The 23,886-nt window shown below is 41.7% G+C and overlaps 1 protein-coding gene across 3 annotated transcripts in view; it reads right to left on the bottom strand.

Moving 5' to 3' along the window:
- cpne5b (copine Vb) overlaps positions 1 to 23,886 on the bottom strand; it is a gene marked incomplete at both ends in the record, with an annotated part of 280,331 nt that overhangs the window by 91,991 nt on the left and 164,454 nt on the right. For all 3 annotated transcript variants that reach the window (XM_084061233.1, XM_084061232.1, XM_084061231.1), the window contains one exon: positions 14,527 to 14,590. In XM_084061233.1, the coding sequence (XP_083917359.1) occupies positions 14,527 to 14,590 (64 nt within the window). The remainder of the gene's footprint in view (positions 1 to 14,526; positions 14,591 to 23,886) is intronic.

Below are 23,886 nucleotides of genomic sequence, written 5' to 3' on the forward strand. Positions count from 1 at the left end.
GTCCCTGGAACAAAATATTTTCCAAATGTTCGCTTTTTAAAATATATATTCAAAGTTTTTATTTTATTTTAAATAGCCCAAAGAAATCTTAAAATGACACAGATGCGTTCCCGGATTGAATGGGTTAAATTTAGAACGACTGCCTGCAGAAGATAGATCACACAGTATAAAATCCTCAGTGACTTTTGTACTTGGAAGGAGCTTTCAGAGCTCATAAAACAGAGTTAAATTAAACCATTGTGGATTTTACTGTGCGTGACGGCTTCTTCAAAGAATCCATCTCTGTCTCATAGGCTTCAGGGATCGCCTTACCCAGAATGAACTCTATGATTCTGCACTTTGCCAATAGCCTACCATATGCACTATAACTGTAAAGATATTGTTTTAAAAAATCTAAATCAAGTGGAAGGCATGAGTCCACACTAAACCAAGTGTAACGCTGACAGTGGTAAATGGTAAATGGTGCATTTGTATAGCGCTTTTATCCAAAGCGCTTTACATAGATTGTGCATTACATTCACTCATTTTTTCATACACCAATGGTGGAGGAAACCATGCAAGGCACCAACCTGCTCAATTAGGGGTTCATTCGTCTTGCTCAAGGACACTTCGACACCAGGGGAGAGCTCTAGGGGGTGCTCAGGGGCGACCCCTTAGCTCTGACACTATGGGGGCTGGGGGCATATGCATGCTCCACGTGCACGCACCGTCAGCGGCGGTCTTTAACACCTTAAAGTTTAAACAATAGTATCTCAAGGTTTGCACCGTCAGTGGCGAGCCGTTCTCAATAGCCTCTACCTGGCTGCTTTGCATAACATTAGGCTACTGGAGAAAAGCCATGGACTTGAATTGAATGTGTTACATTCCTCTCACAATGGGTGCGTTTACATGCACAATATTTATTCATTCAGAATGAAATCATTCCGAATAGAAATGTATACCCAACTGTTTACATGGCACCTGAATAAAAGTATTCCTGTTCCTCAATCGTTTACATGAGCAAAGCATTCATTCGGAATAGAACTCTGGTCATGCGCAGAGTGCTTCGGGCCAGGTTGGGGACGGGGGGAGGGGGCGGGGGTGTTTGACAGGTAAACATATGTATTACCTCTGGCAGCCTTGGTAATGAATAATAACAATTTTGGCTACACGTACATGGATCTTTTTCTAAACGCACATTTTTGAGTGCGTTTGGGCCTTTCAGCCACACGCAAACAGTGTTTTTGGCCGCTAAAACGGATATTTTTGTAAACGGATAAATAAGTGAAGGTTTTCCAAAACATGCGTTTCAGTGGATCTGTGTGGACATGTAATCCGGAGATTTTGAGAAACGATGACGTCATCGCGCATGGTCATTATAATAATAAATAATACAATAATACATAAACACCGGACCGCTCATGGTCATTAATAATAAATGAAGAGAGAGAGAGAGCAACACTTACAGTCTATGAAACAAGGCACGCTCATTTATGGCTAAATAATGTCATACTTAATAATAAGACAGTGGTGGGAAAAGTAGCTCATTCACTGTGTGACGAAAACCCTCTTTCTCTGCGCCAAGTAGAACACACGGCGCGCACACAGATTGAATGTGGGGTCTGTCATCCTAAAACACAATCGCCCCGGTGCCGAGAGTCCCTGCTTTATAGTGGTGTTCGATGTTTTTACATTGCCAACTCTCACATGTACATAAACGTTCAGATTTCAAATATAAAGTGCTTACCCCTGAGCCACGGACGTTACAAGGCGATCCGGACCGCGATAAGTACCCGTATCTCCCGTATTGTTCAATAAAAAGCATTTTAATCCGATCGTCGGCCATTTTCTCCAAATTGTCTCCGATGCTTTCAACCATGCGACACCAATGGTTGGAAGGTGTATTGCACTCTGATACATTACCAAAATAAAAGAACAGAAAAAGAAAATGGCCGGCGATGGGATTAAAATGCTTTTTATTGAACAATACGGGAGATACGGGTACTTATCACGGTCCGGATTGCCTTGTAACATCCATGGCTCAGGGGTAAGCACTTTATATTTGAAATCTGAACGTTTATGTACATGTGAGAGTTGGCAATGTAAAAAAAAAACGAACACCACTATAAACCAGAGACTCGACAGCGTCATGTGAACCATGGCTACTGTTTGCGCTGCAGCTGAGCCCTAATAATGTTGTTTTCGTTTATGTTCACGTATGCTGTTCACGTATGCTATTAAAATAATGCAGCTATTGCAGTATTGGGCCTTAACATGTGATTACAAATGTATTTGTATTTGGCCCCTCATATATATAATTATAAAATAAATGTAAATATAAAATCTGATATAAAATTGAAACATGCAGCTGATCGATGCGTTTCTGCGTCTACGTTTGGACAGGGATTTTTGTTTATCTTTGTCATGTGGCCAGGGATTCTTTTTAAAAACGGAGGACTAAAATATCCGTTTAGTAAAAGATCCATGTACGTTTAGCCAAGGCCTAAGTCACGGCTGCCAGAGAGAAATAATAACAAGCCACAGCTCACAATCAATCAAAGCTGCCAGCTATATAGGTAAATGAGGAAGAAGAGAAGAGAGACAATAAAACAAGTTAAGAGAGAGAAGGTAGAGAGAAGGTTTGATAATGGAAGCACACCGCATCCTGGCTACGGCCATTGGTCTGCTATTGATGAGTTTAATGCAGCAAAATCAGCTCCTGTTATATTTGCTGCTGACCCGGAGGAGGAGCCGGTCGGCGGAGAACTACGCGCGTCTGCGACTTGGGCTTGGAGCGCCAGACTCCACATGGCTTGGGCCTCTCCACCCCACCCAGAAGCACCACGCTAGACAATGACACATGCGCAAAAGAACAAATGTATACCAGTCTGATACCAGTGCGTTTACATGGGCAATGTAGCCCGATTCTATCGGTATATACCAGCCCTTCAAACCCGAATGAAATTTCATTCGGATCAGACCGGTATGGCCATACCGATGCGTTTACATGAGCATTTCTATTCTGAATGAGCATTCATTCCGAATTGAAGTGGAATAAACCTGTCCATGTAAACGCAGCCAATGAGAGACAACAGTCTCTGCACTGCAGAGTGTGAAGGGGATTGCTTAGCAGAGGACCCAGTTCTCTGAGACAAGACAAAGACAAGTTGTCTGATTATTTTAACTACTTATGTGTGGGTGAGTCTATGTAAAGGGATTTTATATAAAACTAAAAGGAAAATAAAATAATTAATTCATTGAATCAAAAATAAAAACAACAAATTAACAATGCAACAAAATAATAAGAAATATAATTACATTAATAATCACATGTTGAATACAGTATTTCAACTAGCACTGAGCTGAGTGGCTATGTGCACATGCCCGCGCGTGCCGTGACGTCATAAAATATAGCCCCCATAGCTCAAAAATCCACAGCTCACCACGACACTCGACACTAACTCTGCGGGAGCCCGGGATCGAACTGGCGACCTTGCAGTTCCCAACCGGCCGCTCTACCGGCCACTCTACCCCTGAGTCACTGCTGCCCCTAGTGGTGAGCGATAGACCTATAGATCAGCACTGGTTCTCACCCTGTGGGTCGTGACTCCCAGCCCTTATTTTCTCAAATATTATGAGAAAGAGGCCAACATTTTGAAAATAGACGATCTACAAGCAAGCAAGCATCTGCTTGTAGATCTGCTATTTTTACAATATATATATATATCTGTGGAACAGAGTGAAACGAGAGAGATGGGGAGTGACTCTCTCGGGAGTGACTGAAACTGCAATGTTGAGAGCTGATCGCGCCAAAATAATTCACCCATTCTCTTTTACCTTGTAATCGTGTGATGTGACAATGTAAAGTTGAATCTGATTTCTGATTTTTCTTCTGAAGTATTAATCTAATGGGACCTGGCAAAATCATTAATGTACTTAACTGTAATTATGTAATTGAAAGCAAAATGTATATTAATGAATTAATTAATTAACATTCAGGCACCTTGGTCCCCCACAGTGCCCCATGAGCCCTCGCTGTGCAAATGTCTCTGCTCTGATAGGCCGCTGAGCTCCACAGAGGAACTACAGACTGGAGCCGCATGAGTTCATCCAGACAGCTAATCAACTCTCTACAGGAGCTACAGTACATCCACCATCATGAATAAACGGATGTCTGTCATCTGATCAAGCATGACCTTTTTTCTGTCAGAAAAATGACTGTGTAGCTACCACACAGACTGTAAAAAATAAGAGTATTCATGTAGCTCTCTCTCTCTCTCTCTCACACACACTCTCTCTCTCTCAAAGAGAGACAGAGGGACGATTGCTCTACAACTAGCTCCTATTAGTTTGATGTTAGGCATTCTGGTCGACCACTACATCCCATTGCCGCCCTGGAGGGAACGTTGCTCTGTGATTGGCTTATTTGTTGTTAGGTGAACAGGCCGAACTTCATCATCAGTCTTTGTTTATAGAGCTGGCCCCACTGTTGTGTGGTCCATCCATCCAAAAAGTTACACTAGTGGCTCAGCCGACACACAGATCCTTTATCACAATAACACTGTTCATTTCTTCTCTACCCACCGTGTCATAGTTGCCCTTTTAAGATCGACCTGTGTATGGGAAATACTTGTCTTCCATTTACAGCAATTACTCAAAAGTAATATGTAATTCCTGTACTGATGAAGTGCATGACATGGCCTCTATATATCATAAAAAGGTCATTGCAGTAAATTTCGGAAAGTTCACAATCAATGTGATCTGTCTCTTTATGGGTTTACAATGCAACACATCCACTCTCATTTTGCCGTGTGTGTGTGTGTGTGTGTGTGTGTGTGTGTGTGTGTGTGTGTGTGTGTGTGTGTGTGTGTGTGTGTGTGTGTGTGTGTGTGTGTGTGCGTGCGTGCCTGCATGCGTGTGAGTGAGTGAGTGAGTGAGTGTGTGAGTGTGTTCCAAATTCAAAGGAAAAACTGTTGAATATAAGTTATATTCATTCTATATTAGTTTATATTATATAACCAATATACTGTAGAATGAAGGCTGTGGGCAAATGATACTGTATGCATACAACTATGTATTACTGTAGTGTTTTAGGGGCCATACAGAAGTCAAAAATCCCACTAGCAGCCCAGAGCTTCTGGGAACTCAGATGACCCCTACCTATACACAAATCCACAGAGCGCTGCCCTGTAGCTGCCGCAGCCATTGCTGCGGTGTCAAACTCGGTCAGCTGCAGTCACTGACTGCTCACGTTACTCTTTTACCTGCTTTTTACCAACTTTTACTAACACTAACTTTACAAAGATGTACAGAAAATCGTGACGTACTGTACCTGTGTAGTTTATGGCTGCTCCAACAGCCAAGCAGGTAAAGAGTAACCAGTAACGTCAACAGTCGGACAGAACCGTAGCAGCAGCTGACCGAGTCTGACACCGCAGCAATGGCGGCGCCACCTACAGGGCAGCGCTCCGTGGATTCGTGCATACACGAATCCACGGAGCGCTGCACTGTAGGTGGCGCAATCATTGCTACGGTGTCAGTCAGCTGCTGCTGTGGTTCTGTCCGTCTGACATCTGTTGACGTTAGCAGAGCAGCCATCAACTAGCCTACTGGCACCTGACGTAAGTGGTTCGTCCCGATTTTCTGTACATTTTTGTAAAGTTAGTGTTTGTAAAAGTTAGTAAAAAGCAGGTAAAAGAGTAACGTGAGCAGTCAGTGACTGCAGCTGACTGACACCGCAGCAGCAGCTGACTGAGTCTTGACACCGCAGCAATGGTTGAGCGCAGGGCAGCGCTCCCTGGATTCGTGTATAGACTAGAGTCTGAGCTGCCCCGTACACCCAAGTGGAAATTGGCCAAAGGATGGCACAAGAGGAAAAGCCACGGTGTCACCAAAATCAGTAGGGTTATGAGATCGGATGTCTTGCATGAAAAGTTTATGTCTTGGCCTTATGGTGGCAAGGACTGGTCTTAAGTCACTCAAATAGTTAGGGTCCGTTCTTCTTCCAGGGAGCATGAATGCACTCAGCAAGTTCTAATGTCAATCTGACCATTAGATTGACATTAACATGTGTGCACGTGGAAAGTTTGGCCTAATGGTGGCGCTAGAGCATACATGGGAACTGGCGGCCCCACCTACACTTAATGCGGCCCGCAGGTTAATATCGGAATACTGATATATTATTTATTTTAGCTGTTATAATTGCAAACATGACCCGCTTGAATTACTTCCAGTCTATATTAGTAGTAGCTTAATGACTAGTATTACAATTCTATTGTCTTTTTTATGTCCAATGTATTTGTATTTAAGTTCATAAAGTTAACATAAATATAACTAAATGCATTTGAAATCAAATAAAAATAATTACTTTTCAAGATTCCAATTAAGAAATGGCAAAACAAATCTGAATTCATTTTTTTTTAAATTAGCAGATCTACAAGCTCTGCGATGCGTTTTGAGCTTGTAGATCTGCTATTTTTGCAACTTATATATGGCCTGACAGTATATGAAATGTGGCCCTCTGGAGTGAGTGTGGAAATATAGTGGCCCTCTCCATCATCAAAGTTGCCCACCTCTGCGCTAGAGGAGAGGCCATTGGGTCACCAAAAGTCATAGGTGTCAACATTTGGCATTCTTGAAGGTGCGCAGACAATTCCATGGCAATCCAGCAGTATGAACATATATGCTGCCTGGGACCAAAGTGGTGACTGACATATCTGGAGCACTGCCAGTAGCAAAACTGAAACATACTGACCAGCTTGTGTTTCAATGGTAAATTATTGTAATGTATGTCACATACCGTATACTGTATATAAAGTGTGTCAGAGGCATATAAAATGGTTGAGGTGAAATGTACCTGTAGAGCATCCAATGTTGACTGATTTTTGCAACGGATTTTAAAGCATTAATAAAAACATATTTCTGTTAAAATGTTTCAATGTCCATCAGTGTTCTTTTATAGTTTTGTTTTAATATTTCAAAAACACCTGTCAGCATACTGTAAATATAGCATAGATAGTGTAGGCTACACTTTAATTAGGCCCCTTTTTAGCAGAATCCTTTTTTGTATGTATTTATTTAACATTAATAGGTATTGATGACTGCATGTAGTAACATAATGATTACACATGTACATGCTGAGGAAGCGAGAATGCATGTAATATACACACTAATGACCAATTCTCTATGAACAGAGACCAAACAGCTGCGTCTAATAGTATCATTATGTGTGGTTCAATGGCGTAATTCCCTCAGTCTTAAAGTCCAATTCACTGAAGTAAGTATGCAAATCAAGGAATTGCACAGATGCGTCCATAACTTAGTGCCAATCGCAATAAGTGATGAGACAAAGCTGTGTATACCCAGCTCATCATGTTATGTTATGTATGTACATACATTAACTGTATAGTTTAATACTGAGCTATACGTTCAGGGATGATTCTCACCACAGCGACGGTGTCCTACGCTCAGTGTTGCGTTGGTCATTGCACGCGGTACTACGCCGTCCCACCAGTCTTTTGAGCAGGAGCACGCGCACGCACATGCACGGATGTGCACGTGCGTAAACACGTGAATGCGTTCCATTCGATTCGTGTGCCAAGTACCCACCTGGCTACTTTGCATAGCAGTAGGTCAGGTAGTGTCTGTAGATTAGTTGTTGGTAGGCTGTAGGAAAACAATAGCCAGCCGATAAAGGCACTTCACACGCCATCAGATGCGCAACCGTCTGGTCTCTCCTTTCTAATGCATTGGTCTTCTAGAGAGGGCAGTGGAGTGAAAGATCAAACTCGTTTCACAACATATAGTCAGGAGGAGGATAGCCTAATCTGATCAGCGTGCATCTTCGTTTTTGTTTTTCCACAATCACAGGTTAATAGCCTATATATATATATACATTCTATTATCCTATACCTTTCTTTCTTAGGTTCTATAAATCAAGGCATTCTTTGGAAAAGTTACAAAGAAAACTAAAACTAAATAAAAACGAAACAAAAACTAACCAAAACTACTTCTGCACACATAAACCTAAACCTAAATTAATGAAACATCAAATGCTGGTCGGAGCGTGTCTGTGCACATTCACGCACGTGCATGTGACATCATTAAAAATAGTGTGTCCCCCCCCCCCCCAGTTAAAAAATCACCACTACACCACTGCCTGCGCCTCCATTTGGCTGAATTCCTAATAGCCATCTGAACAGCTGTTTTTGTTCTGTTCCTTAATTGTCATTGCCAATTCCCCATGTGCCCCCCCCCCACCTCCCTGTGAAGGGTGTACTACACAGTCACATTCACAGCATTTAACTCTGAGAGTGTATACATGTGTTTGTGTGAACACACACAGTTATAAATTTAAATTTAAAAAACAGTGTAGTGTTTTTCTTTGGCCTACAGTATTTGGCCTGCTGCTGCTGGCATATATTGTCATCGCTCATGTTTCACCGATATTAATGACCTATATACATTTTTGTTGGGAGTGGAGAACTTCTGCCAGGAGGAGTAACATGGTTTCACTTTCCCAAAATACCAATACCAGGTAATACATACCAGGACAAATGATATACAGCAGTGGTTCTCAAACTGTTTCATGTCAAGGACCCCCTAATTGACACTTATTACCCCGCGGACCCCCACTTGAAAAGATAAGCCAGGGACCCCAATAGAAGAAGGTTTTTACGACTCTCTAGCAGTGATTCTCAACCATTTTAATTTCAAGGACCCCCAGTTTGCATTAGGCTACCCATTTAATCGCATTTATACCTCTGGGACCCCAATTCACATTGTAAAATCATCAATGTTAATGTAACTCTGAAAGTGTACAAATGGAACCAAATGGACCCATTAGGGTCCATTTGGTTCCATTTGCACACTCTCAGAGTTAAAGACCCATAAGGGTCCATTTGGTTCCTGTCCATCATTTAGCTGGGGACCCCCTGGAACCCCCTCAAGTACCCCTGGGGGTCCCCGGACCCCACTTTGAGAACCAATGATATACAGTATATAGGTGTTGCAGATTAAAAATGTTCATACATTTCATAAATAGCTTCATAGACTTGTTTGACAGCTCTATCATCTTGTATAAATTCATGTTTTTTGTTATTTTTGTTTACACATTAGCTTCTCTATGTGTTTTTTCAGACATTTAACCACTTAAAGCCTCAATACTAAACTTGACCATTGGCTCTGTACTTGGTTTGCACCTACACCAAACCTCTTAACCAAAAATAGCAGGCTCTACAAGCTCACAACGCCTTGCGGACCCCACTGTAGTAACTCTGAGGACCCCCTAGGGGTCCCGGACTCCCTGTTGAAGACCCCCTTGCTCTAGTAGTGTAGTCATCTCTGATCTCGTCCCTCCTTGTCACTCCTAATGAGAATCATTGCATCTTCTGCCACCTCCAGCTCCACCTCCTGTCTTTTTCATCATCGCCACCATTTCCAAACCGTACAGCATGGCTGCTCTCTCACTCTACCGTCTTACACATCCTCTCTCTCTCTCTCTCTCTCTCTCTCTCTTGCTGGTACCCTTTCTGTTACAAATCACTATGACACTTTCCTCCATTGGTTCCACCCTGCCTGGCCTGCACTCTCTCTTCCACAGCTCTCTCTCCACACTCTTTGGATAGTTGATCGACCCAGGTATTTAACCCGTTAAGACCGGGAACGCATCTGTGTCGTTTTCAGAGTTCTTTGGGCTATTGAAAAATAGCAGATTTACAACCACGGCACCGAGTGCCGCGCTATGTATGAGCTTGTAGATCTGCTATTTTTGAGAAATCATGAACATTTTTGCAAATCTTTGAATATATATATTTTTAAAGCAAACATTTTTAACTTAAATCTTTGCTTCTGGGGGTCCCTGGAACAAAATATATTGATATGGGGGGGTCCGCTGCCAAATGCATATGACATTAATTTGCCCGCGGACCCCCATCTCAAAATGTTTTGTTCCAAGGACCCCCCAGAAGCAAAGATTTGAGTTACAAATGTTCGGTTAAAAATATTCAAAGATTTGCACACATTTTCACGATTAAAAAAATGCCACGCTAAATATCATAGCGTGGCATTCGGTGCCGCGCTATGAGCTTGTAGATCTGCAATTTTTGAATAGCCAAAGAAATCTTAAAATGACACAGATGCGTTCCCGGTCTCAATGGATTAATCTCCTTCAGGGCTTTTCAACCAGCAAACACACACAATTGACTATTATGTAATCTCATGTCTCTAAGCCTCCAATGATTGAGTGTCTCAGAGAGCCTCATGCCTTGAGGACCAAATAAAGCCCTAATATCGCCCCCCAACCAAGGGGGAAATCCCCCTTTAGGCTAGTGGATGATAAGATGTTATAGGCGTGGGGTTTAGTTATGTATGTGCCCCATCAGAGAGGTGTTACGTTGGGAAATTGAGTGTGTGTGTGTGTGTGTGTGTGTGTGTGTGTGTGTGTGTGTGTGTGTGTGTGTGTGTGTGTGTGTGTGTGTGTGTGTGTGTGTGTGTGTGTGTACATGTTTGAGAGATGGAAATCACCAGTGTGTAGCAAATGACATGTTGGGAGATTCTGTAGTGGCAGTGTCAATATACAAGGAAATCCCAATGTGAGGTCTGAACCAACGGTGCATGGCATATTTATAAGGCTTATGAAGTATTAATAAGGGTGTGTGTGTGTGTGTGTGTGTGTGTGTGAGTGTGTGTGCGTGTGCCCCATGGGCCACAGAGGACAAGGTCAAACAAGGCAGAGTTTTTAATTAGCTACCATTCAGTCCCACATTATCATCAGCTGTGCCCATTTTTTTTATTATGGCTGAGGGCTGTTACCACGCCAAGTGTGAAATAATCCTCTATTGATTTATCTCTGTGTCACTGTACAGTCTCTCTCTCTCTCTCTCTCTCTCTCTCTCTCTCTCTCTCTCTCTCTCTCTCTCTCTCTCTCTCTCTCTCTCTCTCTCTCTCTCTCTCTCTCTCTCTCTCTCTCTCTCTCTCTCTCTCTCTCTCTCTCTCTCTCTCTCTCTCTCTCTCTCTCTCTCTCTCTCTCTCTCTCTCACCTCTTTCCATTGCCATTTATGTGCCATTCTCTCTCTCCTCTCTCTCTCTCTTCTTTCTGCTCCCTGCAGAGTCTCTCTCTCTCTGTGGGTGTGATAGCTGTGTCTCTCCCCTAACCCCTTCAATAGTCCCTCCATAATGTGTGAGATGAGAGCCCGGCGAAGCGGCAGCGAGCTTTGTGGCACCTCGTCGGCGGCGCCCTCTCTCTCTATCATGCTGCTGAGCTATTTCATTAGACATGGTCCACTCCACAGTGCCACAGCAGCCCTTCTATCTCTTACGTTCAGTGGCAAGCGGTGTATGTGTGTGTGTGTGTGTGTGTGTGTGTGTGTGTGTGTGTGTGTGTGTGTGTGTGTGTGTGTGTGTGTGTGTGTGTGTGTGTGTGTGTGTGTGTGTGTGTGTGTGTGTGTGTTTGTCTGTGTGTCTGCGTGTGTGCGTGCGTGCGACTGTGCACGACCGTGCGCGACCGTGTGCGTGCGTGTGCGTGCGTGCGAGAGAAAAGCTTTTGGTGACTAGTTTAGTTTTAAACATTCAAACAGCCCAGCCAGGATGTTAGAAACAAAGTAAAAGAAAAAAAAAGAACAAAATGTACGCCCCGGAGAAGTTTCACACAAGAGACTATATCGCTTAAACTACTGAATAACTCCAAGGCTATGGTACTCCACGGTCGACATCACAAGCCAGGACAAAGCCATAAAGGAGTGCAGGTCGAGCTTGGCCTTCGTATAGGTCAGCATTCTTTCTTTCCGTCCTCGAGGCGGTATAATCTGGCGGTCGGCAAGCTCAGGCCTTTGGACACATGCTTCAGAAGACGCTCCTTGATCTTGTCTGTTACGCTCAGTATGTCCTCGTAAAAGGTTAATATTCTGTACGTGGTCTTTCAACGACATCAAGGGCCAATGCACAGCATCTAGCTTCGGAGGCACTGGATCTCCAGAATAAAGATTCTTTACTCTTTTATTCTTAATACGTCTGGTGTCTGCTTCACAGCATATACTTTTCACTGCACGTACTGTTATGTATGAGCATTTGACAAATACAATCTTTGATCTTGAATCTTGGCTGTGCTATAGCTTGGCAAATTGAATGCGTATCGGAAGCATCTGCCTTCATCTCTCCCTGATGACACATGAAGCCAAAAGATTGAAGGCTTTTTTTAAATTCTGGAGATTGAGTGCCTTGGAGTTTTACGGTATATAGTTTAAAGAGATAGTTCAGCCCCAAAATGACTTTTTTTTCCTATAGATTAGTCACCCCATGGAGACTTGAATTCATGGATATTTTTTTTGTTTTTGTCTCATTCCTAAGCCAATAATTTGATGACCGGCAGCGGTTCCGGTAGGAGACACAAAGAGTCTCCTTTGTGTCTCCTAACGGAACCGCTGCCTACCGGTCCGCCGGTCATCAAATTATTGGCTTAAGAATGAGACAAAAACAAAAAAAATATCCACAAATTCAAGTCTCCATGGGGTGACTAATCGATTTTTTGAGTGAACTATCCCTCTAAACTCTACTCTCTTTCGTACAAGGACACGAACCCCCACCCTCACAACGAGCACCTCTCCTTTTTTTTTAAATATTTTTTTAAGCCAAGGCAGCATTATTCTTTTTGGGAAATAAAACATTCTTTGAAGAAAATGCTAAGTGGTTATAGATGACACGGTTTTGGAGGTATTACTGTACATACAGTACAGTGTGAAAGAGGAAGTGTGCTGCTCAGCGATCAACCCTAATTATTCAGTCCCAGCGGAAGAGAAACTCTGGGCCAGGGAGTGTAATTAACAGGGACATGGGGGGGACACTGAAGGCTTCCTGAAAATCCCCTGTTCTTTAACCCATTAAGACCGGGAACGCATCTTGTGTCATGTTAAGATTTATTTTGGCTATTCAAAAAATAGCAGATATACAAGCTCATAGATTATTTTGGGCAAATATTTAAATATATATTCTTGTCTTTGCAAACATTTTAACTCAAAACATTGTTTCTGGGGGTCCCTGGAACTAAATATTTTGAGATGGGGGTCTGCGGCCAAATACATATTTGTTTTGTTGTTTGGTTGCTATATCAGTGGTGCTCCAACTTTTTCCATGTCAAGGACCACCAAAAATTATATTTATTTGGCCGCGGACCGCCATCTCAGTATATTTTGTTCCAGGGACCCCCCAGAAGCATATATTGGAGTTAAAAATGTTCACTTTAAAAAAATAATAATACTGTATTCAAAGATTTTCACAAATTGTCAAGATTGTTCCAAAATAGTAGATCTACTGTACAAGCTCATAGCGTGGCACTCGGTGAGCTTGTATATCTGCTATTTTTGAATAGCCAAATACATCTTAAAATGACACAGTATGCATTCCCGGTTGTAATGGATTAAGTACGGATCATCCCTCAGAGAATAGAGAATGCATTACATGGCTCTCTCTCTCTCTCTCTCTCTCTCTCTCTTTATTGTTCTGTCCCTCTTATTTTTTTTTTTTTAATAAGCCATTTGGTCTTTGTTGTAGCACAATGAAGAGAGACGGAAAACAAAGCCTATAGTCTATAGGGAGAAGAGGTTACATGAGTCAGCGGGCGCAAACAATTGACTGTAACTGTACTGTACACAGCAAAAAATTGAGTTACTTTAACTCTGAGAGTTATTTTAACTCTGAGAGTTATTTTAACTCTGAGAGGGTGTCAAAGAAAAGCAGTGGAAGACGTACAGTACTCACATTTTTGTAAAAGTGAGCAGCACCACTTACTCTGCCAAATATTCTCCAACAAGTAAAAGTCCTGCATTCAACATTTTCCTTGAGTATAAGTGCAAACGCATTAAAAATAATACTCACATTAACGCTAGTAAAAAAGCTCTCATAGTGTCAGATTTCCCCTCTCACAATTGTCCATTTCACAATCATACTATCGGATTGTAGCTAAATGGTGCATTTATATATCGCTTTTATCCAAAGCGCTTTACGTAGATTGTGCATTACATTCACCCATTCACACACACATTCATACACCGATGGCGGAGGAAACCATGCAAGGCGCCAACCTGTTCATCAGGAGCAATTAGGGGTTCTTCGTTTTGCTCAAGGACACTTCGACACCAACTCTGGGGGAGCCCAGGATCGAACTGGAAACCTACCGGCCACTGTACCGGCCGCTCTACCCCTGAGCCACTGCCGCCCCTAATTAGTAATGTATCAAATGTGTTCATCACTTAAATGGTTTTAATGACTACATGTGCTGTTGTCCGTTTCGTGCTCACAATGCGGGGCATCGTCAGGGCATCATCAGATCAAGGGCATTATCTTACATCATAGCCCATATTTTTTACCGTTTCATACTTACAACTTTACAACTTTCATACTTTTAGGACGTTCCCAATGTTGCTCCTGAGACAGAGCAGCTCCCATTCAAATGAATTCAACCATGTCTTGCTGACTCACAGAGTCTTGCATGCAGCATGACAATGCACATCTGTCACGGCAGATTACGGTGATGGTGTAGCTGTAGGTACTTACTCGGCAATTGCCTAACTCCTCTGCAGACAGGATGATGGTGCCACATTTCTTCCCCGGAATCCCTCTGTGGAGGAATTAGAAAAAGAGAAGGAAAAGCTTAGTGAAGAAAGTTGAGAATATATCCATTCTACACACACACAAGTAGGGAAGGAAGGCCAGAGTCGACATTTCAGAAAAAAAAACTAGAAGGTGGCAAACAAAACGGATCATTTATATGCCCTGGCCCCCTGTTTGAAAACAGCTAAAATAGCTGCGTTGTAAGCAAGAGTTACACCTATGTTGCACGGTGCAACATAGGTGTAACTCTTGCTTACAAATCTCCATATATGGGCATATCGGTCGCACCGCCGATCTGACCGATATGCCCATATATGGAGATCCCTGATGTCATCGGTATATGGCCCTGGTCATACAGGCAATTTGGGATATCTCTGTATCTGCCAGTTCTCGTCCCTTCTATGCCACGCTGGGCAACACCTAGCCAGTTGAGTGTCTAAACGGAAGTACCGGAATTTGGCGGAAGTAACGCACAAGGAATTGACGCTTTACAAACCTGTTTACATTCTCAGTGAATGCAGCGAGTGTTGCGATTGGTCGAAAAAGATGGTTTCCGGGAGAAATACGACCGCCTCTATAGATACTCTCTACTCTAGGTTGTGTCCAGGCTTTTCTCTTGGCAGATGAGTAAAGGCTGGGAACAAGACCACTTTGGAGATCCCTGACATCAGTATAATGCCTCTATGAACATGTTTATGTCTGAGTCATAGTGACGGGCCGCGTTGGTCCCCCGGCCCGCCCGCCAACACATTAGCCAATTTTAATATAGGATAGGATGAAACAAAATAATTGATTTTTCCATTACGTTCGCCTTCAATGACATGCCCACAATAGGGACACCAGGTTGAAAGTGTCACGGTGCGAGGCAGGGAGGTGTAGGACCCAAGATGAGAGGCAGAGGCAGCGCAGCTCAAATTAGAGTGTTTATTAACACATGGGGTGCCAAAACCGAAGGGTATTCGGTTTTGCAAATAATTACGCGGAGTGCCAAAACCAAAGGGTATTCGGTTTTGCTGTCTTTTTGTTTTTTTCGTTTTTCTCCACACGCTGGAGCAGCTCTGGGAGTACCCATTGTGATCCTGAGAAGGATCGGCCAAATGGATCACCAGAAACAAAAACATGGCTCCCACCCGCTTCCTGTCTATTTCCCTCTTTAAAAGGCCTGTTTCCGGTGGGGGAAACCGGTCATGCGCGATGCGCGATCCCCCCCCATTGTAACTTGCGAGTGAAATGTTATGGTTCCAGGCTGTAGCCAGGGTCCTCGCGCTACATGAATGGATGCTTTTTTTAATGCTGGCACCCAACGTAAGTTGTTATGAAAAAATGCTGGCACCCAATCTGTTAGGAACACCAAACAAGAGGAGTAGGCAGCAATCCAAGTCTGGTACAGGCAAAGTCAGTAACCGGTTAATCAATCAGAACACGAAAGAGACAATACAGGAGTAAAGGGAAAACTATACTGGGAAAGCAAGGGGAACTTAATACAAGGCAACAATATGAGGAGACAAATACTGGTATTAACTCACACAACTACTGTACATTCAACGAACCAACAGGGAACTGAACCAAACAGAGGACTTAAATAGACACAGGACTAACTGGACACAGGTGAACTCAAAGACAATCAACACAGGGATTGGCTGGGAGACTAACAGGACACGGGTGGAGAACATAACTAATCAAAGGGAGGTGAGACAAGACAGGTAGCAACAACTAGACAGGAGACAGGAAAACTAGGAACAAAACTACACAATAAAAGTACAAGGAGAACCAAGGCAAATGGCAACAGAGTTACAACGATGCAAGAATAAATACAGAACATAGTGCACAACGGCCTACACAGGCCTAGAGAACAGCCCTTAAGAATCCAACACCATATAAGGGCATTCAAGGTCCAAATAATAAGGGCACAGTCCACGGCCCGAGGAGCGGACCGTGACAGAAAGTAGCCAATGAATGCTTACTTCACATGTCGATGGATGGGCATGACTGAGCCCCAATCTAATACCAGATTAAACTGCAAAAGAAACGTTCAAAGGCGGCGAAAATATGCATATGGGGGACCCCCCCCCCCCCCCACACATGACACCTCTGATGAAGCCTGATCTAGACTTCATCGCACAGCGTCACATGCTGAAAACAGCAGATCTGAACCTCTACTCCTGAGCCAGGTCATATCAGGTCAGGTTATGTTTACAATAATTGTTCTTTGCTTGCAATAATTCACTGTCATTGTCCATATCTGTCTCGACACAGTGTTTTGTTTCTCCCGCAGCTGAGTCATTCTCTCATTTTCTCTAGTAACATGCACTCTATAATTAACACAGCATTTTCCTATTTAGTTTTTGAACTCAACTTCCACTGTGGAGAGATAATACTGCATGGTCCACATCACAATTACTAAGGGTAAGACCGCCAGGGGCCCTTGAGGAGGTTCCAGGGGGTCCCCAGCAAAATTAGATAATGTAGCTCATAGCACGGCACTTGATGCCGCACTATGAGCTTGTATGTCTACTATTTTTTAATAGCCAAAGAAATCTAAAGTGACACAGATGCGTTCCCGGTTTGTTGAATAGGTTAAGTGGGTAGATGTGTGGGCCGTGAACGCTTTCAAGAGTTTCAAGTGGGCACTGATCCAGAACAAAGTTGGGAACCACTGCCTTGAATGTACTGTACTTTGTACCGTGCCCTCTAAATGTATTCATAGACACAAAACCATTCATTGACATCACATGCATGTGTTGTATACTACTTGCACATTGTATCCCTTGAATGAATACAGTGGTGGTACTGTACTTACAGTAAGTACATAGGCGGCGGGTAATGAAGGCTAGGGTAGGCTAAGCCTTCCCAAATGTTATCCTGGATTTTTTTTTAAATTGAGCAAATTATATATAATAAATGTGCGCAGCATTATCTGTATAAATTGGTCAATATCTAACCCTAACCCTAAAACCGAAATAAAGTAACCAAAAAGTAACTTTATCCACGGTAAACCCGAAAAAAACCGCGCGCGCGCGCGGGAGGGGGACACATGCACGCGCGCGCAGCGCGCGTGCATGTGTCCCGTATCAGCCTTCCCAAATGTCGGGCTCATCCGCCTATGAGTAAGTACAATTCTGAGGTATTTGTGCTTTACTTGAGTATTTCCAATTTCCAATACTATTACTTCTACTCCACAACATCTCAAAGGTAAATATTGTACTTTTACTCGAATACAACTATTTGAAAACTTTAGTTACTAGTTACTTTGTAGATTTTGATTATTATTACAAAACATACATTAACCACTTCAGCGCTATATACTGTACATTTCGGCCATTTGAAAATAGACGATCTACAAGCTCACAATGTGTCGCGATGCGACGCATTGTGAGCTTGTAGATCTGCTATTTTCAAATGATTTGTATACATTTGAAAAAAAATAAATGGGACATTCTGCATAATGAGTATAGGCTACTTTTACTTTTGGTACTTTAAGTGCATTTTGATGGCAAAACCTTTGTACTTTTACTCAAGTACACTTTGAATTATGGACTTTTACTTGTAACATAGTATTTCTTCATTGCAGTATTGATACTTTTACTTAAATACAAATTGTGAGTATAATTTTTCCACCACTGAATGAATGTATACTGTTCCCTCCCTGAGTATTATGCAAGCGAATATAACAGAGATTGCTTGGACAGTGTATACTGCACATATTTGCCAAATATGTTTAACCCATTAAGACCTGAAGCCGATCCTACAAAAGTCTTCTAAATCCTGACAGTTTTCTAAAAAACGTAGGTTTCTATATCAATGGTGCTAAAACGTTTTCATGTCAAGGACCACCAACATTATATGTACTTGGCCATGGACCCCCATATCGTAATATTTAGTTCCAGGAACCCCCAGAAGCAAAGATTTGAGTTAAAAGTATTTGCTTTAAAAGAATATATATTCAAAAATGTTCACACATTTTCACGATTTTTCAAAAATAGCCAAAGTGTAAAATAATGCTTTTTTAGCTCAAATCTAAAAATGACACAGACGCGTCACAGGTCTTGATGCGTTAATATTGGGTGTAGTATACAGCCTATGGGTTGGAACACTTTGACATGTGGTATAGGTTACAGCCATCGAGGGAAACATTTTAGGGGGGCGACTTGCAATGCTTCCAGGAGGACGTTAAAGAGAATAAAATGGCTGTGACATTAGCATAGCTATTACTTTACCATTTCCCCATATCTCTCTGTGACAAGGGAACCGCTCCAAAGGTTACAGAACGCTTCAACTCAGGGCTGGTAGAATGGCAGCGCCATCAATGAGAGCTGACACACGTCAAAGACAATTATGTGAATTGATGTTCTAGAACAAGCTGTGGAATGATCAAGACATCAACAAACGTGTAGAGGGCCTGTTTAGTGGTTAAAGTTGCTCTCAGATTCTGTAAAGGTGAACATCCTATATATCAGTGGTTCTCAAACTTTTTCATGTCAAGGACCCCCAAAATGATGATGTATTTGGCCGCGGACCCCCATCTCAAATATTTTGTTCCAGGGACCCCCAGAAGCAAAGATTTGAGCAGCAAACGTTCGCTTAAAAATATATATATATTCAAAGGTTTGCGCAAATGTTCACGAATTTTCAAAAATAGCAGATCTACAAGCTCATTGCGGCACTCGGTGCCGCGCAATGAGCTTGTAGATCTACTATTTTTGAATAGCCAAAGTATAAACGTCATAATTATTGTGATGCTATATTAACACATTTTGCTGGGTACCCCCTGGAACCCCCTCAAGTACCCCTGGGGGTCCCCGGACCCCACTTTAAGAACCAATGCTATATTTGATACCCTATATTGTGTAAAGCCAGATCTGGTCATAGCTTTTTTTATGCTTTGTATTCATCAGTGGTGGAAGAAGTCCTCAGATATTTTACTTGAGTAAATGTAGCAATACCACAATATAAAAATACTCTGTTACAAGTAAAAGGCCTGTGGTTCAAAATGTTACTTGAGTAAAAGTACAAAAGTGTTGGCGTCAAAATATACTTAAAGTACCAGAAGTAAAAGTTCTCAAATGCTTGAAAATAGCGAACTCACAACACGTCGCATCGCAAACGCCTCGTGAGCTTGTAGATCGGCTATTTTCAAATAGCACATGTATAAAATAGGGCTAAAGTTGTTAATGTATGTTTTATAATGTAATAATCTATATCTGCAAAGTAACTAGTAACTAAAGATGTCAAATAATTGTAGTGGAGTAAAAGTACAGTATTTGTCTCTGAGATGTAGTGGAGTAGAAGTAAAAGCATTGAACATTGGAAATACTCCGGTAAAGCACAGTACTTGAGTAAATGTACTTAGTTACTTTCCACTACTGGTATTTATATAGATTGTGATGAATAATACGGAAGTTTATACAAGATGTTGACATAAGCTGAAATCTGTAACTTTTATGTCCTGTCCGGGATTCAAATCCGGGTCTCCCGCACGAGAGAACAAAACAGATATACCATACAGATTGATGTAAAGTCAAGTTTATTCATTAAAAGCAGCTTTAATTACATAAGCCCTATTTTATACTTTGTCGTATGAGTATTATGTACATAATTGGGTCTGATAACTCAGGTCTCGGCTTGTTGAAGCTGCCATCTAATTGTCACAAAGTCTGAAGATTAGGTTTTCCAGCTCGCTGTGACCAAATTAATACCATGCCAATTATTATCTTAACCTCACATGAACGGCCGGCATATCAGTCGGCACGCACACACACACACACACACACACACACACACACACACACACACACACACACACACACACACACACACACACACACACACACACACACACACACACACACACACACACACACACACACACACACACACACACACACACACACACACACACACACAAAAGGAAATGTCACCATGCAAAAATAGGACTCATGTCCAATCAAATTAAATGGCATTAGAGGGAAAGAGGGCTTTGTCTCCAACATTCAGATATTGCGTTTCAGTAGAATACTTAACCTCTTCAACTGGATCTAAATGAACCGCAACACAAGCATGGATTTAACCACTTGAACCCCAGCCTGCCTAATTCTGGGGGGAACATTCGCCAGAAGAAAAGTCGATCTCAAGCAACAAAACACTTCGCAATTTTTGGGGAAGAGCTTTTGTGTAGACGGAAAAAAGATACAGTTATAACTCAAGTCTGTTTCTCTAAAGATTAGAGAGTTTAAGTGGTTAAATCAGTGATGTTATAACATCAGCCTGGCAAAATATATATTTTTTGTCCTTTCTGGGAGATTGAGGCTAAATTCCAGAGTATCTCGAACCAATGGCAACCCCGCTTAATCCATTAAGACAGGGAACGCATCTGTGTCATTTTAAGGTGTCTTTGGCTATTCAAAAATAGCAGTTTTAAAGTGGAACATTTTTAACTCCGATCTGTGCTTCTGGGGGGTCTCTGGAACAACATATTTTGAGATGGGGGTCCGCGGCCAAATACAAATCATTTTGGGGGTCTTTGACATGGAAAAGTTTGGAGCACCACTGATATAGCAACATACTGTTAGGATTTACAAAACATTTTTAGATATGTATTTGGCCGCGGACCCCCATCTCAAAATGTTTTGTTTGTTTTTTGCGGATCCCCCCAGAAACAAAGATTTTAGTTACAAATGTTTGCTTTAAAATACATATTAAAAATACATAAAATTTGCACACATTTTCAAAATGTTTCAAAAATAGCAGATCTACAAGCTCATAGTGCGGCACTCGGTGCCGCGCTATGAGCCTATATATATGAGTATATGAGCTATGAGCTTGTGAATCCCGGATTGAATGGGTTAAAGGCACTGAAGTGCCAATAAGATCAGTAGACCATACTATTATGTAGCTCGGTGTTCCAGGTAAAATGTACTGTAGATTGATGTTTATTTTACCTTTAGGCAAAGGGCAGGAGGTCAACGAATGCGCTTTGTGTGACCTATCGAAGGCAGAGAAGTCGCGGAGCGCTTAAAGGTCCATTATGTTTGAGGTCAGGCCACTGGCACAGGGGCCACATGAGACTGACCTCCTTGCTCAGAGGAATTAGTATATTCAATAGGGACTCAATTCAATAGGGACTCCAGGGTCCCTCTGGGGCAACTGTTTCCCCAACAGTGGGTCGGGACCCGTGTTTGGGTCGCGGACCAATTTTTATGGGTCGCGAGTAAATGTCCCTTTTTTTTACCGTTTCTTACATTAAAACAAAAATATATTTGTTTTGGTGAATAGCGAAAGTATATTTTTTATTTCTACTAAAGACGAGAGGCTGTGCAGCCTGCTCTACCGGGGGTGTGACGGCATCGGCTCGAAAGTACCATAGCGTTAAGGAGAACTCCTCCTAACGCTATGGACCAGAGCTACCTTTTAGTCCTAGTTACTTTGAAGAACTATGTTGTTTTTCATTACATTCTGCTCATGTGACTATTTTTGTGTATTGACTATAGGGTTCACGCCATTTATTCTGAACCCGCACTTTCGCTCTGGATAAAAGCATCTGATAAATGCCTTAATTGTTCATTGTAAAATATACAGGACAAAACACACTCACCCTCTCTCTCTCTCAGTAAAGCATGCAGTTGCACTCAGTATACAGCCTGCTGCAAACCCCCTCTTTAATATCGGTGGATCAAAACCTCATTGTGCATGCCCTGTGGGTCTTTGAAGCATTGGCGTAATGGATGATGGTATTATGCATGCATGTGGTCATGGATGATAGTGATTTCACACTCCAAAGCCTCTAATAAGAGGCAGAAGATGTGCTGTTTATACTGTACCTCTAGGGGCTTCCATGTAGCGTTCTAGTTGATCCAGGTGCGGTTCAAAGAAAATAACTTGTTACCTGAATTGTTGCCCTTAACCCATTAAAGACCTGAGACCCGATTCTACAAATGTTTTCTCTTCTCAGTGGTGTAAAGTAACTAAGTACATTTACTTAAGTACTGTACTTAAGTACAATGTTGAGGTATTTGTACTTTACTTGAGTATTTCCAATTTCCAATACTTTTACTTCTACTCCACTACATCTCAGAGGCAAATATTGTACTTTCACTCCACTACAATTATTTGAAAACTTTATAGTTACTTTGCAGATATAAAATATTAAATTATAAAACATACATTAAACACCTTAGCCCTATTTTATACATAGGCCTTTTGGTCGCATCGCGACGCGTTGTGAGCTTGTAGATCTGCTATTTTCAAACATTTTAGTACTTTTACTTTTGGTACTTTGGGTACATTTTGATACCAATACTTTTGTACTTTTACTCAAGTAACTTTTTGTTTTAACACATTTTGATCACAGGCCTTTTACTTGTAACAGAGTATTTTTATATTGTGGTACTATATGAGTACTTTTTCCACCACTGTGTCTTCTAAATCCTCACAGTTTTCTTTTAAAAAAAAGGATGTTGCTATATCAGTGGTGCTCAAACTTTGTCATGTCAAGGACCCCCAAATGATATCCATTTGTCCGTGGACCCCCATCTCAAAATACTTTGTTGCAGGGGAGCAAAAAATTTGAGTTAAAAAAAAGGATTCGGTTTTTCAAAAATAGCAGATATACAAGCTCATGAGCATGTATATCTGCTATTTTTTTGATAGCCAAAGTATACAATAATGGTTAAAGTGGTTAAAATCTAAGATGACAGATGCTTTCCTGGATTGAGTGGGTTAAATAAAGCAGGTTTTTCAGTGATAAAATGGAGCAGGATGTTGAGAAACGTCTGAGGTTGTTTTGAGGAATAAATAAATAAATACATATCAACTATATTTTAGTTCAGTAAGAGTAGAACTGTTTTGTAGACACACTACAGCGTAGTACTTTTCCCATTATTGTTGAAGCACAGCATTAGAAGAGGTTGAAAACGTTCCTTTATCCACCTTTTATAGAGCTGTGTTCATTAAGCTGTTTCATTCTCCATGGCTTAACCTACAGTAACCCACATACTGTACTAAGGCGTCTTTCTTTGGTAACCGCTAATACATTTCTACCTTTGACAACCACACATTTTTGCTATTTTTTTACCAATCTTTCAAGCTCATAGCGCGACACTCGCGATATGAGCTTGTAGATCTGCTATTTCTTGAAACATCTCGAATATGTGTGCATGTCTTTGAATATATGTATTTTAAGAGAACATTTTTAACTCTAAATATTTGCTTCTTGGGGTCCCTGGCACAAAAAATTTTCAGATGGGGGTCCGCGGCCAAATGTTTATCAATTTAGGGGTCCTTGGCATAATAAAAGGTTGAGAACCA

This window comes from Gymnoscopelus microlampas (genome assembly GCF_963454915.1).
Source record: "Gymnoscopelus microlampas genome assembly, chromosome: 7".
NCBI lineage: Eukaryota > Metazoa > Chordata > Actinopteri > Myctophiformes > Myctophidae > Gymnoscopelus > Gymnoscopelus microlampas.